Raw genomic sequence first — 15020 nt, forward strand, 5'->3', positions numbered from 1 at the left:
ATTATTGGAAATTGATGTAAATATGAAAAAAAGGGAGGAGGGGAGTGGGGGATTGGGGGAAGAAGATAAATTGTTTCTGTTTGTATACTTTTTTAACACTTTAAGGCGTTATCTGAGATGACCATAATAAACCAGGAACCATTATGTATTATTGTTGTTATTGTTCTTAGAGGGATGTTACAACTTTAATCTATAATTGCTATCTCTATGGGTACTTACTTTTGAAGAAGAAGACCATAAGGGTCCAGGGTAAATATGTGGACTTGGAGGGAGAGAGGAATCCTGAATGAAAAAAAAATGTTTAGATATGATTATTATTTCTATCATTTCTGTGTTAATATTATGCCAAAGTAATCTTTATATATCCAACCTTTAAACATGTGACGCATGCATCCGTATCTGTATAAGGGCGCATGCTCACACGTGATAGAATTACATTGGGTTCTATACCGTGCAATAAAACTATACTATTATGTTGTCCCACTGGAACATGGAAAAAATTAAACCATGGCTACATGTGTGAGTCGACACTGTCATCATGGGAAGGGGGAAGGGGGGGAACAAAAAGGAAGGAAGGAGGGAAGGGGAGGAGTACCCATAGATATAGCAATTATAGATTAAAGTTGTAACATCCCTCTAAGAACAATAACAACAATAATACATAATGGTTCCTGGTTTATTATGGTCATCTCAGATAACGCCTTAAAGTGTTAGAAAAGTGACAGAAACAATTTCTCTTATTCCCCCAATCCCCCACTATTATTATTATCATTATTCATTTTTATTCCTATTTTTATTTCTATTCTTATTATTATTCTTATTATTATTTTTATTATTTAATATATTATATATATATATATATATATATATATATATATATATATATATATATATATATATATATATATATATATATATATAATTTTTGTACAAATTACTAGCCATCATGCTTTCACTGATCCTTACAATATCCCCCATCCAACCAATTTATTTATGGTCAATGAGTTTTCTCTGTGCCCGCTCTGAGTCCCCAGCAAGCAGCCCCATGGATGCACCGACTTCACAGATGTCTGGTAAATTGTGCCTAAATGCCTGTTACCATTTTACTCTTGTGAGTACCCGTTTCCATTTGTGAAATTAAACCTGCTGTCATAATGCACTTAGAGTGGTGCCTGTGATTTATTCTCAGCTGTTCCAGAAGACTCTTCTTATCTTCTACTGGGATGCCTTCAAGTTGCTTTTATATGGACGTTATGGACTTTTATATGAGTCAGTTTTTTAAAAATTCATCTTAACTATTCCCTTCCCCTATGAGCAATTAGGTTGGTGGGTTCACACTGAGTCTGGCGCAAGCGCCAAAATTATTTCCTATGTGTGTTAAAATAAGGTGATTGATAATTGGCTGCTATGGGTTATTGCACTTTGCTGGCTGTTATTTTTAGTGTATTTAAAGATAAAAATGGTAGCTATGTGCATCATCTCTTTTTTACTTTAACTGATATATCATAGGGTTTCTGAAGCTGGAGGGTTTTATATTTTTTTAAGATATACTGTGGTTGTTCTGAAGTTGCAGGGTTTATTTCTTGGTTGTACACCAATACTCTAATGTGTTTTAAGGTGGAGATGAACACAAAAAGTGAATATTTGCTATGTCATGTTAAAGTAATATTAAAGGCAAGTTTAAAAAACAAAAAAAAACAAACATGTTATACTTACCAGCTCTGGGCAGTGGTTTTGCACAAAGCAGCTTTGATCCGCCTCTTCTTGGGTCCCCCATTCGCTCTTTTGACTCCTCCCTCCTGCCAAGTGGCCCCAGAGACAACAGCTTGCTGTGAGGGCACCCAAACAGGCTCGCTCGTGTGCCACTGCTCTGCGTGTCCATTCCACACCTTCTCTCTTCTCATTGGCTCACTGGCTGTGATTGACAGCAGCGGAGGGAAGAGAGTCTCTAGAAAGCCGAAGCTCTTGTGCACAATGCTGGATCACTATCGGGCTCAGGTAAGTATCAGGAGGGGTTGCTTTACAAAGAAGGTTTTTTTACTTTCATGTATTCAACTATTCTTGAAACAGTCCCCCCCCCCCCCCCCCACTCCTGCTTGTACTGCATACTGTGTGAAAGAGATCTGTGTACTTACCTCTTTTGTAATCTGATCTGGTGTGATCATGTGATCCTGAAGCTCATGCTCCCCTGTGTCAGGCTCCATTCACACTAGCGCGTTTTTTGATCCATTTTGCATTTTGCAGAAATGCATGGGAATTTTTTAACATGGGTTCCTATGGAACATGTTCACATCAATGCCTTTTTGTACCTCTGCATTTTTGGAAAGGGTCAGGGACTTTTTTTCATGCAAAATGCAGCGTTTTGCATGTAATAGAATTCAATGGACCAGCATCAAAAACGCAAGTGCACCGTTTTTACAGCATTTTTACAGCGTTTTTGATGCGTTTTTGGAGTTTATTTTTTATTTTTTTATTTTTTTTAGACTGTATACATTTTAAAAAAAACCTGTAAAAAAAAAAACAAAAACAAAAAAAACGCAAAACGCCACAAAAACGCTGCAAAAACGCTGTAAAAACGCTACAAAAATGCTACAAAAATGCTGCTCAAAAACGTGGCAAGCATGACAAAAAAATTACAAAAACGCTCAAAAGCAACATGCATAGGTGTGAATCGAGCCTTAGGCCACTTTCACACTGGGGCGGTGGGGGCGTCGGCGGTAAAACAGCGCTATTTTTAGCGCTGTTTTACCGTAGCTTTTGCGGCTGTATTCGCCCGCTAGCGGTGCGGTTTTAACCCCCGCTGGCGGCCGAAAAAGGGTTAAACCCGCTCCTACAGTGCGGCTATAGCCGCGGTATTACCGCGCTATAGCCGTGCTGTCCCATTGATTTCAATGGGAAGGATCGGTTTAGGAGCGGTGAAAAAAAAACTGTTAAAAAAAAAAAAAAACGCAAATCGCGGCAAAAACGCCGCAAAAACACTGCTCAAAAACGTGGCAAGCATGAAAAAAAAAACCTCCAAAAACGCTCAAAAGCAACATGCATATGTGTGAATCGAGCCTAAGGCTCGATTCACACCTATGCATTTTTTGTGCTTTTTGCATTTTGTAGATTTGCACTACTGATCGTGTTCCATAGAAAACCATGTTAAATGGACTCTAGTGCAAATCTGCAAAATGCAAAAAGCACTAAAAATGCATAGGTGTGAATCCAGCCTTAGTGAGTGGCAGCTGCAAGGGGGAAGAAAGAGTGCTGACAATGGCTGATCCATGGGAGCCTATGGGAATGTCAGAGCTCACAGAATTCACAGTTGTTGTTGAGCACTCCTTCAGGCCTGGTTCACACCTATGCAGGTTGCAGTTTGCATATTTGAGGTGCATTTTGCATTTTTCAATACACATTTTTGATCCATTGAAGTCTATAGAACCAAAAACAAGAAAAAAGTCCCTGGCCTTTTCCATAAAATGCACAGATGTGAACATGACCCATAGGAAACCATATTAAATGGACTGTAGTATGTTTCTGCAAAACTGAAAATGCACAAAAAAATGCATAGGTGTGAACCAGTCCTTACACAGGAGAGCCTGAGCTACAGGATCACATAACTGGACCAGAAGGTATGCATACTGATCTTTTTTTACAAGGTATGTAGGACAGGTAGTGGGAAGGATGTTTTTAGGCTTGATTTACACCTATGCATTTTTAGTGCTTTTTGCATTTTGTAGATTTGAACTACAGTCTATTTAACATGGTTTCCTATGGAACACGTTCTGAAGTGCAAATCTGCAAAATGCAAAAAGCACTAAAAATGCACAGGTGTAAATCCAGCCTAAGGAATAGTTAATGTTAGACTTTTCTTCCTCTTCAAATTATGTATAAGCAGTATCCAGAAAATGTTGACTTTTTTTGAATTTGTTAAAAATATCAGTGCATTTCATGGTATATGACTGTGCCTAGGCATTCCTGTGACTATATTATCATAACTGTATATCAGCAATGTAAGTTATAATGCATTACTACCTTTGACTGCTTGCCTCAGGAGATTGGGGGGATTTGGTGATGTCACTACTGTGATGCAGTGGTGTCTCCAGCTTTCATATTTAGGGGGGGCACATTAGGGGGACAGGGACAAAAGTAGGGGGGCAACTATAAAATGCATATATATAGATATATATAGATAGATCTATCTATCTATCTATCTATCTATCTATCTATCTATCTATCTATCTATCTATCTATCTATCTATCTATCTATCTATCTATCTATCTATCTATCTATCTATCTATCTATCTATCTATCTATCTATCTATCTATAGATATATATAGATATATCTATATCTAGATATAGATATAGATATATACCCTATTTCCCCTGAAAATAAGACCTAGCGTGATTGTCGGTGATGGCTGCAATATAAGCCCTACCCCCAAATAAGCCCTAGTTAAAGTCCTTGCAGGTCTTATTTTCGGGGAAACAGGGTAGGGCTTATTTGGGGGGGTAGAGCTTATATTGCAGCCATCACTGACAATCACGCTAGGTCTTATTTTCGGGGAAACAGGGTATATATAGATATATAGATATATATAGATATATATAGATATATAAATATATACTGAGGCCCTTTACTACGACCCCACAACGGCCCTTTAACATGTTCTGCAGTGAGCTCCCTTCCTACTGTATTGGGGTCCCCCAGGGTGGCAGAAAACAGGATATATATGTCACCAACATACCAAGAAAATATAAGGATCCAAAGCAGTGGGAGAACTATCAGGGTTGCAAAGGTTGTCTTGCCTCCGGGCCCTGGTGTTCTGCCACTGTGGGGTTCCCCAGCCTCCTCTTGCTGTCCTGCCCCTGCTATTGACTGCTCTGGTCTGGCATCTCTTGGAATTTACAGGCTGGTTCTCCTGTCCTAAGGATGGGAGAAATCGGTCTGTTTTTTCAGTAACTGAGAGTCCTGGTGGAGTCCTTCCTACAACTTGCTCTTCTCCCTGCCAATGAGGATGCAGGGGAAGGAGCAGATCTGGCGGCCGTGGTTGTGTGAGCACTCGCATTATGCAGTGTCAGCAAGCAGAGGGAGGGGGGAGGAATCACCCGCAGGAGCTGACTGGGGACTCTCTCCCTCTTAGACATTGATTTTTGTAAAAAAAAAAAAAAATTTTTTTTTAATTGGGGGGGGGGGGCACATGGTGGGGCACAGCATAATGTTGGGGGGGTCAGGGCCCCCTCTGCCCCCCCCCTCCCCCCAGGGACGCCATTGCTGTGATGCTCACTGTTCTATGGCTAGAGGTTCTGGCGTTCTACCAAGATGGTCATCTTCACGCAGACAAAATGCATAAGAAGACATAGTAAAACAGTAGTGGTGAAAGATTACCTGCAGGGAGACAACAAGCAATACTGGTGACTAGACTTTTCATTCTGTTTGCCTTTTTTTGTAGCACAGTTTTAACACTTCGTGTTTTCTTTAATAAAACTGATTTTCATTAAAACTCTCTAAGTTAATAAATATTTATTTTCCTTAGGCTATAATTGCAATAGCAGCAGTGTTGTATAAAGTTAAACATACTAAACCTATCTTTATATGTATAGTCATACTACTCACAAATATGTGTCCAAGAACATAAGCATATAATCTGATTAATGACAACAGCATTCTTATTCCTTTTTAGGAAAATATTAAACAGAATAGTAATAACGTGACTTTTTTGTACCATTTTGTAGAAACAGAACATTTTAAAACATAGCACTTTTAATTATGTGGAAAAAAAAAACGAAATCTGAAAATAAATGAGAACTTTCTGCACTCAAGCCTGCTAGAGGCTGATGAATTCACAGAAGCCACAGCTCACTAATAATATAGTCACCTTTGTTAACCATTGGTCTGACAAGTAATGAGCCATCAGCTGTAAGATTTTCTAGACGGTGTCTGCTCTCTGATCAAAGCTTCTGGTGGAATTGCTGAGCTTCTCAATTGAGGTGCTGCTGGGTCTGTGCTAGTGATGGATGACTGTAGTTCAACAATCATCAATAACCAAAAAAATATTTATTTCACTTTAGTAGTATCATTAGACCCAGTTTAATTGAGACTGAATGTGCATTAAATCAGATAACTGTATTTTAAACTGGCATCTTTTAACACCCTTATTATTACTAACAATGACAGTTGTGACCAATGATTGTTTCTTTGATCATTATCAATATGCCGTTGCTATTATATTGAAGCTAAATCAATACATATTATGTGTGGGAAAGATAACAGGAAATGCTACATCAATTTACCTTTCTTTGATTCATATTCATTGTTAAGTATAGTGATCAAAAGCTGTCTAGATACTATTAGAATTGATTGATGTCGCAATCAACATCTCAGACATAAATGCCACCGCTGGAATTTTTTATGAGCTTCTAAATAAGCACTATGATTTTTTTTAATTGCTTTTATTCATGGCCTGTTCCAAAGCATTGCAATTACAATTAAATGTTTTATTTTCTAGGGAAGAAGAGGGAAACCAGGGTCCCTTGGCAAAGATGGCCCACCTGGACCACCTGTAAGTATATAGCTTTTGTGTGATCCGTGCACTGCTGACAACTGGATGCAGTATATTTGGTGTTATTTTATTTCAATGTATTTCCATTGAGAGATATGAAGAGAACTCTCTGCAATTTGAAAAGGCTCTAATTTCAGCACAGGCTTTATTGAGAAGATGAATGACAATAGGTCTGTTCAGTCCCTTTTGATTAGATGGTACCATTTTCAATTATCTGTGTATATTCTTTTCACAATATCCTTTTCTGTATTGGCTTTTGATATGACATGCTCTGTAATGATCATACAGACTGCTTTGAAATATACAGGGTGTTTGTAACTTTGTGCACAGATAAAGACAGAACACATTACCTAAATTCCAAAGTATAGAAAATAATGTTATAACCAAGTCTATATAAAAGTTTTTTTTTTTTTAAAGTGAACCTTAAGCTTGTAAAATAACCCATTCAGCTTAAAATAGAAATGAAAGGCAAAACATTTGTGTGTGTATATATCTATCTATATACAGTATATATGTACAGTGGGGACGGAAAGTATTCAGACCCCCTTACATTTTTCGCTCTTTGTTATATTGCAGCCATTTGCTAAAATCATTTTTCCTCATTAATGTACACACAGCACCCCATATTGACAGAAAAACACAGAATTGTTGACATTTTTGCAGATTTATTAAAAAAGAAAAACTGAAATATCACATGGTCCTAAGTTTTCAGACCCTTTGCTGTGACACTCACATATTTAACTCAGATGCTGTCCATTTCTTCTGATCATACTTGAGATGGTTCTACACCATCATTTGAGTCCAGCTGTGTTTGATTATACTGATTGGACTTGATTAGGAAAGCCACACACCTGTCTATATAAGACCTTACAGCTCACAGTGCATGTCAGAGCAAATGAGAATCATGAGGTCAAAGGAACTGCCTGAAGAGCTCAGAGAAAGAATTGTGGCAAGGCACAGATCTGGCTAAGGTTACAAAAAAATGTCTGCTGCACTACTTAAGGTTCCTAAGAGCACAGTGGCCTCCATAATCCTTAAATGGAAGAGGTTTGGGACGACCAGAGCCCTTCCTAGAGCTGGCCGTCTGGCCAAACTGAGCTATTGGGGGAGAAGACCCTTGGTGAGAGAGGTAAAGAAGAACCCAAAGATCACTGTGGCTGAGCTCCAGAGATGCAGTCGGGAGATGGGAGAAAGTTGTAGAAAGTCAACCATCACAGCAGCCCTCCACCAGTCGGGACTTTATGGCAGAGTGACCCGACGGAAGCCTCTCCTCAGTGCAAGACACATGAAAGCCCGCATGGAGTTTGCTAAAAAACACCTGAAGGACTCCAAGATGGTGAGAAATAAGATTCTCTGGTCTGATAAGACCAAGATAGAACTTTTTGGCCCTAATTCTAAGCGGTATGTGTGGAGAAAACCGGGCACTGTTCATCACCTGTCCAATACAGTCCCAACAGTGAAGCATGGTGGTGGCAGCATCATGCTGTGGGGGTGTTTTTCAGCTGCAGGGACAGGACGACTGGTTGCAATTGAGGAAAAGATAGAATGCGGCCAAGTACAGGGATATCCTGGACCTCAGACTGGGCCGAAGGTTTACCTTCCAACAAGACAATGACCCTAAGCACACAGCTAAAATAACGAAGGAGTGGCTTCACAACAACTCCGTGACTGTTCTTGAATGGCCCAGCCAGAGCCCTGACTTAAACCCAATTGAGCATCTCTGGAGAGACCTAAAAATGGCTGTCCACCAACGTTTACCATCCAACCTGACAGAACTGGAGAGGATCTGAAAGGAGGAATGGCAGAGGATCCCCAAATCCAGGTGTGAAAAACTTGTTGCATCTCTCCCAAAAAGACTCATGGCTGTATTAGATCAAAAGGGTGCTTCTACTAAATACTGAGCAAAGCGTCTGAATACTTAGGACCATGTGATATTTCAGTTTTTCTTTTTTAATAAATCTACAAAAATGTCAACAATTCTGTGTTGTTCTGTCAATATGGGGTGCTGTGTGTACATTAATGAGGAAAAAAAATGAACCTAAATGATTTTAGCAAATGGCTGCAATATAACAAAGAGTGAAAAATTTAAGGGGGTCTGAATACTTTCTGTTCCCACTGTATATTGTGACAGAGAGAGGCTCTGTCACTATAAGTTTATAGGAAAAGGTAACCCAGGAATCTCATTAAGGGTTAATGCAAGGTTCAGAACTAGCGTCTCTCCATATTCTGTAGTTCTGAATGAGAACATTCAATCCTGGGTCCAGGTTTTGCTAGAGGCCTGCAACCTGGCTTACTACACAGGTGTGCAGAGTCATTGTATAGTCAGGTCTGAGAATTGCTCAAGGCTCTCATTTTGGAGACAGCTTCCAGTTTGGAGATGGAAGGTCTCACCCAGGGTCAGGGGGCCCCAGCCAGAAGCTACGAGACAGAGGTCTCATGGAGGGGTCAGAGGGCCCAGCCAGAAGCCAGGAAACAGCAGGTCTCAGTCCCAGGAGTCAGGTCAGCTCCTATCAGCGCTGTCAGGAGAACCCCAATTCTTAGGCCAGAGGTGGGCCATGCAACAGGGCACTGCAACTGAAGGCTAGAGAGCCAAGTGTTCTGAGAGAGCTGAATGACACAGTCAAAGGACTGCCAACACATAAGCCAGGTGGCTTGGTATTTTCGTTAATTCATGTTATGTGGAAGAATCCCCTGTGTGGGCAACTGATGTATAAGTGAACTTTCCTTCTTTTAAATAAAAGTGGGCTACCACGCCCTTAAAAAACAGTTTTGGACTGGCATACTCACTGGAAACGCACCTACCGCTTGATTCTGATCACCCCCAATCTTACACGTGGTAGAGAATGGATGCTGGGCAGAGTTGGAAGAGTTCCAGATCCTCGCATACCAAAAACAGTGAGTAGCAAGAAACGCTGTGTTTTGCAGCAATGCTGTGAGGAGCAGCTAATGTGAACCAGTGGCGTCTGTATGTGAAAGTGTGCTGCTTGCAAGTCTTTAAGAGACAGTATGCCAAATTTTCCTGTGTTGAAAGGAACTGTGTTAAAAAGCATTGTGGGCCTGACTGCAGAGATGGGGCAGTCAAAGCAATGTTTGCTGAGATGAAAGACAGAACCCTGTGGCTGGAGGGGTTGTTACCCACAGAAAAAGCCCCAGACTGGTGCAAGATGCATTTGGCCGCACTGGAGCAAAGACAAAAGGAAAGCAAGCCGTAACTTAGTGCAAAGAATGAACAGATAGGTGCAGTTGCCCGTGGAACAAAGGAGAAATCCGTACAGCTGACTTTATACAGCCTATGTTGTCTTCTGAACATGTTGAAGATTTTTTGGCTGAATTTGTGATGATTGCTTCTTACCAAGGGTGGCCCAGAGGCTGCTGACACAAGAGTACCAAGGGGTGTACGTCTAGATGGGTCATAAGCGCGATGACTACGATAATTATCTAGAATCCATCCAGTCTAGAAGCCATCCAGGCACTGGGAAAAGTTCTGCGGGGAGAATGTGGTCTCCCATAGCAACCGGAAGAAGTCCGTTTGCCGAAAGGAGGAGCTACCGCAGAGATGTGGCTCAAATCCTGAGTAAAGGTTTGTGCAAAAGTGTCTGTTGTCACCCCTGGCAACTGTGAGGAAAATTTTGTTCAGCCCGCAGGGGGTGATGGCGAGGACAACAAAAAAACAGTGGGTTTAAGTTACGGCTGCTTGTGTGAAGTTGCCAGCCCAGAGAAGAGGGCACAGTATCCAGCATCCTGCAAGGGGTATGACCATGTGTGTGGGTCTGCTGTTACCCCTGGCAATGGGAAACCTGTTTGGCCTGCAGGAGATGTTGGAAAATCCAAGAAGGATGCAATGTTGCCCCGTGTTCATGTGGGGGCATTAGCTTGTGAGAGCACAGCAAAGAAGCGACAATGCCCTCAATTGAAGCCTTCAACACCTGCCAAATGGAATGGTAAGACTGTTGCTGTTACAAATGTGAGAGAAACGGGTCAGTGGACTATTGCCTGTGAAATGGGAGTAAGTCCAGTGAGGAAATCTGCTTTCAGAGACTTACTGCAAATGAATACCCTGTCTAGTAGCAAAGCACAGTTTGGAGCTGAACCTGCAGCAAGCATGAGTATAGTTAAGGACTTGTCTCCGTGCAGTGCCCTTTGTAGCAGAGAGACAAGGGTTAAAGCTAAACCTAATGATGTGGTATGTACTAAGAAGTCTGAAAATGGTGATATATTTTCCTCTATGTTGATGTTTAAAAGGAAAAACTGTTCTGTGCAAGGGACAGGAAAGATTCAGCAGAGTGCTGAAGTAGATAGGTCAGGGGTGACCACTGAGAGATATGTGCCATTGCCACTAGCAACCATGATGGCGCAGTGGATAGCACTTTCGCCTAGCAGTAAGAAGAGTCGCTGGTTCGAATCCCATCCACGACACTACCTGCCTGGAGTTTGCATGTTCTCCCTGTGCCTGCGTGGGTTTCCTCCGGGTACTCCGGTTTCCTCCCACACTCCAAAGACATGCTGGTAGGTTAATTGGATCCTGTCTAAATTGTCCCTAGTATGTATGAATGTGAGTTAGGGACCTTAGATTGTAAGCTCCTTGAGGGTAGGGACTGATGTGAATATACAATGTATATGTAAAGCGCTGCATAAATTGACGGCGCTATATAAGTAACTGAAATAATAATAATATTAATAATGATGGGTGCAACAAGGCTGTCCCTGGAGACCTCCCAGGGTTCATGGTGTCTGAGCTTGAGGTTTTCCAGGATGCCTGTGTAGCCACCTCGACGGGTGAAAGAGTGTCTTATAAAGTGTCTTATAAAGTAATAAATATCCCACAGGCTCAAGCTGGTAATGAGTTGGGACAGCCTGTAAAAGTCGGGAATGATGATGTGGAATGTATTTCTAACAATGTTGATGATGGTTTTCCCATAGCAACCATAGGCAAGGCCGCAGAGTTGTCCCTGGAAATCTCACGAGGGCTCCCTATGTTGGAGCCAGCGGTGGTCCAGGACATCTCTGATACTGCTCAGGTGGAACAAAATGGGAAAATAGCTCAAATGGTGGAGCATGTACAACCCCTGGCAAAAATTATGGAATCACCAGTCCCTGAGGATGTTCCTGAGGCATTGACTTAATGAGTGATAAACAGTACTCTTCATAAATCTGGCTCCAGCCTTCTCTGATTGCTGTTGCCAAATCATCTTTGCAGGTTAGAGCCTTGTCATGGACCATTTTCTTTAACTTCCACCACAGATTTTCAATTGGATTGAGATCCGGACTGTTTGCAGGCCATGACATTGACCTTATGTGTCTTTCTTCAAGGAATTTTTTCACAGTTTTTGCTCTATGGCAAGATGCATTATCATCTTGATAAATGATTTCATCATCCCCAAACATCCTTTCAATAGATGGGATAAGAAAAGTGTCCAAAATTTCAATGTAAACCTGTGCATTAATGACAGCCATCTCCCCAGTGCCTTTACCTGACATGCAGTCCCATATCATAATTGACTGTGGAAATTTGCATGTTTTCTTCAGACAGTCATCTGCATAAATCTCCTTGGAAGGGCACCAAACAAAAGTTCCAGCATCATCACCTTGCCCAATGCAGATTCGAGATTCATCACTGAGTATGAGTTTCATCCAATCATCCACAGTCCAGGATTGCCTTTCCTTAGCCCATTGTAACCTCGTTTTTTTGTGTTTAGGTGTTAGAGATGGCTTTCTTTTAGCTTTTCTGTATGTAAATCCCATTTTCTTTAGGCGGTTTCTTACAGTTCGGTCACAGATGTTGACTCCAGTTTCCTCCCATTTGTTCCTCATTTGTTTTGTTGTACATGTTCTGTTTTCAAGGCACATTGCTTTAAGTTTTCTGTCTTGACGCTTTGATGTCTTCCTTGGTCTACCAGTATGCTTGCCTTTAACCACCTTCCCATGTTGTTTGTATTTGGCCCATGTTTTGGACACAGCCGACTGTGAACAACCAACATCTTGTGCAACACTGCGTGATGATTTACCCTCTTTACCTACATACTAACAAGCAGATTTAATTTGATGCAGGTGTTAGTGTTTGTAATGAAAATTTACAGGGTGATTCCATAATTTTTTCCTCAGAATTGAGTGATTCCATAATTTATTCCCTGTGCTTGTTCTATAAATCTAACTGTTACTGGCCACCACAATTATTTTTCTTGATTTCTTTTAGTGTTTCTTAAAGCCAGAAAGTTGCCATTTGAAATGCCTTTAGCTTTTGGCCATGTCTGTGATCTGCTTTTTTTCTACAGCAATAAACAACTGAAGGAACATCCTCAGGGACTGGTGATTCCATAATTTTTGCCAGGGGTTGCATTATCCCAGTCTAATGTGGTTAATAATGACTTGTGCCTGATGTCTGCTACCAAGCCACTCTGTCCGCCTGTGTCTCCTTTGGTAGATGGAGCAGTACCGTGGAGTGCTGGTGACTGGAGCACAGACAGGATAGATTGGAATAGTTTGGCAAGAAAGTTAATGGTAGTATTGAAGGAAACCTTCATGTGTGATAGCAAATTGGATAATATTGCTGGTGTGACAAATGGAGAGGCTGAAAAGCCAATAGACACTGGTGTATTGGCTGTTGCAGAACTTAACCCCCTTCAGGCTGAAGGATCGGAAAAGGGCACGTACATAGCAGAAGTTTTGTTCACAGCAAAACAATGTTAAATGTCAGAATGACGGGGTAAAGGATAATGACTTGGAAAAGCTCAGTATTGCTAAAAATGAGAGGGTGAATATGACGCATGCGTTTGGCAGTGCTCAAAGGGAGCCACAAATTGTGTCATTTACCTCTGAGGTGGAGGTCTCCTCAAGTATCTCAGCCTCTCAAGCCTTAGCAAATGAGCCCTTCCACATTACTGGCAAGGGAAAAGTCCCTAAAGTTATATGTTTGGAGGTGGGATCCTTGGAAATAACTGAGATGTTGTTAGAAATGCTGGAATTGGTGAAATCCTTTTCGTTATACACCTGCGTGTATTCACCACAGATGGGCGGTCTGGTACTGCGTATTACCAATCAGTGGAGACAAGGGGTACAGGCGATGTTACGAAATCTTGATAGAAATTGGTATTGGTTACTACAATGTGGGTTACTTTTGTGGAAAGTGGTCTCACGGTTCTCTGCGAGAGTTGTGTGCGGAAGGAGCTCAGGGGAACTGCTAGAGCAATAAAAAATGACAGACATGGTGGAAGTCTCTCCGTATGGTGATGTGATGAGGTGCATTCCTGCTGGTGCGGTCTGAGGTGCAGCTGAGCAGTGGTTGGTATATGGCACATGTACTGTCTCAACCGCTAAGCCTCATGTGATGGAAGGGCCCCAAACAGACGCGGCTGTAGCAGTGATTCTGCCTATCACCCACAAAGAGGTACAAGTTGAGGTACCGAGAGACACTCTGACAGAAAATAACAGTGTTGGTAACAGGGAAATGGATGAACTGATGTTGCACGTTGTTGCAAATGAGGTATTGGTTGCCAAGAGTAGCCACAAAAAGGCTTAATGAATCCAAAGGTACATCAAAAGTGGTTGAACTTGATACAAATGAGAAAGAAAGGGGGTTGAGGTTAAGCACAGGGGGTTCCCTACAGCATCAGGACAGCATCAATAAGTTGGGAAGAGGTGGCCGGAAAGCCAAAATACACCAAGAAAACGAAGGTATTCTTAAGACCCTAAGATCAAAGGTTGGTAGGAAGACCTTGTTAAGGTCTTAAAAGTGCTTGTGAAAGCATGTCAGAAAGAAGACTTGAGAAGGTCTACATGGGTCAAAGGGAGCAGAGTTCCCCTTTAATGGTGCCAGAGTTAGAAGCTTGTGTCTCTTGCCCTCCGGTTGGAAACACAGAGGGGAGGTATGTGACACAGAGAGGCTCTGTCACTATAAGTTCATAGAAAAAGGTGACCCAGGAGTCTCATTAAGGGTTAATGCAAGGTTCAGAACCAGCAACTCTCCAGATTCTGTAGTTCTGAATCAGAACATTCAATCCTGGGTCCAGGTTTTGTTAGAGGCCTGCAACCTGGCTCACTACACAGGTGTGCAGGGTCATTATATAGTCAGGAAAAGTGGGAAAAGACTGCGCTACAAATAAAGGAAAATATAACGAAAAAATAATAAAGCTGCTAACACTCAAGCAAGCAAAGTTCAACGTGAATGGTAGATCAAAGAAGTGTAGCGCTGATATACATACAAAAACGGTGTGGTTTATGTGCTATAAATGTGGTATATAAAACCAAGTGTGGTATTGAAAGACAAAAATAACTGTGCTGGAATGCACAAAGTGTAAATATCAATAAATGAAATATATTGAACAACAGTCCACAAAAATGGTCTCCGCCCCAGGAGTCAGGTCAGCTCCTATCAGGGGTGTCAGGAGAACCCCAATTTTTAGGCCAGAGGTGGGCCACGCAGTAGGGCACTGTGACTGAAAGTTAGAGAGCCAAGTGTTCTGAGAGAGTTGAATGG

General features: G+C 41.5%; 1 protein-coding gene across 3 annotated transcripts in view; it reads left to right on the forward strand.

Moving 5' to 3' along the window:
* The window catches only part of COL19A1 (collagen type XIX alpha 1 chain), a 1371841-nt gene that overhangs the window by 729742 nt on the left and 627079 nt on the right, over positions 1-15020 (forward strand). For all 3 annotated transcript variants that reach the window (XM_073626739.1, XM_073626741.1, XM_073626740.1), the window contains exon 18: positions 6494-6547. In XM_073626739.1, the coding sequence (XP_073482840.1) occupies positions 6494-6547 (54 nt within the window). The remainder of the gene's footprint in view (positions 1-6493; positions 6548-15020) is intronic.

Source organism: Aquarana catesbeiana, linkage group LG04 (genome assembly GCF_042186555.1).
Source record: "Aquarana catesbeiana isolate 2022-GZ linkage group LG04, ASM4218655v1, whole genome shotgun sequence".
Lineage (NCBI taxonomy): Eukaryota > Metazoa > Chordata > Amphibia > Anura > Ranidae > Aquarana > Aquarana catesbeiana.